We start from the raw sequence: 1,796 nt of genomic DNA on the forward strand, positions 1-1,796 counted from the left end.
CTGTAGGACTCGAGGGAGGTAAGATCCCTAGCCTGGGATTCTTGCTCTGTCAGGTGAATATGGACTTAAAGTAAATATAGTAAGAAGGTGCTGGGATAGGAGGCTGTCTCACATTTTTTCCAATGGGCTTGTGAAGGCCCAAGACAAATGAGTATGAAAAATAGAGACAGCCAGTAACCAGATCCTCTCATCATTTGTATTTCAAGCCTCTAACTTGTAGTCATGTGACAAGCAAATGAAGACAAATTGGAAATAACCATTAACTGGGGGTGAGGGGGGGAATTATAATAACATTGAGTGAGGGTCAGAAGATTGCAGAGCATATACTAACATTTCTTGGCGTGGACACCTGAAAGTCAGGACCAAAGAGAATGGCGACAGTGAACACAGATGCCATGGATAAAGACACGTCCAGGTTTAAAATCATCTTTACCTTGCTGGTCTCCGGAATAGAGTGCACCATTGGCATCGTTGGGAATGGCTTCATCACAGCTATCTACGGGGCGGAGTGGGCCAGAGGCAAAAGACTACCCATTGGTGACCGCATCCTTTTGATGCTGAGCTTTTCCAGGCTCTTGCTACAGATCTGGATGATGCTGGAGAATACTTACAGTCTACTATTGCGGGTCATTTATACCCAAAACACAGTGTATAAACTTTTCAAAGTCATCATCATGTTTCTGAACTATTCCAACCTCTGGCTTGCTGCCTGGCTCAATGTCTTCTATTGTCTTAGAATTGCAAGCTTTACTCATCCTTTGTTCTCCATGATGAAGAGGAAAATCATGGTGCTGATGCCTTGGCTTCTGAGGCTGTCACTCCTCATCTCTTTATGCTTCAGCTTTCCCTTCTTTAAAGATATCTTCACTGTGTATGTGAATAGTTCCATTCCTATCCCCTCCTCCAACTCCACTGAGAAGAAGTACTTCACTGAGACCAATGTCTTCAATCTGATTCTTCTTTATTATCTGGGGATCCTCATTCCTCTGATCATGTTCATCCTTGCAGCCACCCTGCTGATCATCTCTCTCAAGAGACACACCCTACACATGGAAAGCAATGCCACTGGCTTCAGGGACCCCAGCATGGAAGCTCACATGGGGGCCATCAAAGCTATCAGCTACTTTCTCATTCTCTACACTTTCAATGCAGTTGCTCTATTTCTTTCTATGTCCAACATCTTTAATGCCGACAGTTCCTGGAATATTTTGTGCAAAATCATCATGGCTGCCTACCCAGCTGGCCACTCAGTGCTACTGATCTTGGGAAATCCTGGGCTGAGAAGGGCCTGGAAGAGGTTTCAGAACTGAGTTCATCTTTACCTATAAGGGCAGACTCTATAACTGGAACCCACAGAGTACTACAGGTCCAGCCAGCTCTGCCTTTTCCTCCCTAGACTTCTCTCCTCACCCATCTTTTCTCCCCTAATCTTGCTCTGACACTTCTCCTCAGGTAACTGGATCCTTTCATGAATGTGAAGCTGAATTTTTAACTTGAGATCTTAGGCAGAAGTAGCTAAGCAACTCTAAGACAGATTGATGAAAGCTCCTTGATCTATGCTCATTCATATCCTACCCTGAGCTCCTCTCCACTTTGTCCTCCCCGGAGCCTAAAGGAGAGGGTGACCGGACATCTCCATTTGCCTAGGATGATCTCTGTTTGTTCCTATTGTCACTGAGCAAACCTTTAATTCTCAAGGATATCTTGGTCTGGATGAAAAATTATATGGTCACTTTGTTTTTTCTTTTGGCTTTTAGGTAATATGACAAGTTTTTAAATTATTTTATTTATTTTTT

At 43.6% G+C, this 1,796-nt stretch overlaps 1 protein-coding gene across 1 annotated transcript; it reads left to right on the top strand.

Moving 5' to 3' along the window:
* The first annotated feature begins 371 nt into the window (after positions 1-371).
* On the top strand, positions 372-1,310 carry TAS2R40 (taste 2 receptor member 40). Its single transcript, XM_070265130.1, has one exon. The coding sequence runs from the start codon at positions 372-374 to the stop codon at positions 1,308-1,310; it is 939 nt and encodes a 312-aa protein (XP_070121231.1).
* Positions 1,311-1,796: the final 486 nt, after the last annotated feature.

The sequence above is a fragment of the Equus caballus genome, chromosome 4 (assembly GCF_041296265.1).
Source record: "Equus caballus isolate H_3958 breed thoroughbred chromosome 4, TB-T2T, whole genome shotgun sequence".
NCBI classification, from domain to species: domain Eukaryota; kingdom Metazoa; phylum Chordata; class Mammalia; order Perissodactyla; family Equidae; genus Equus; species Equus caballus.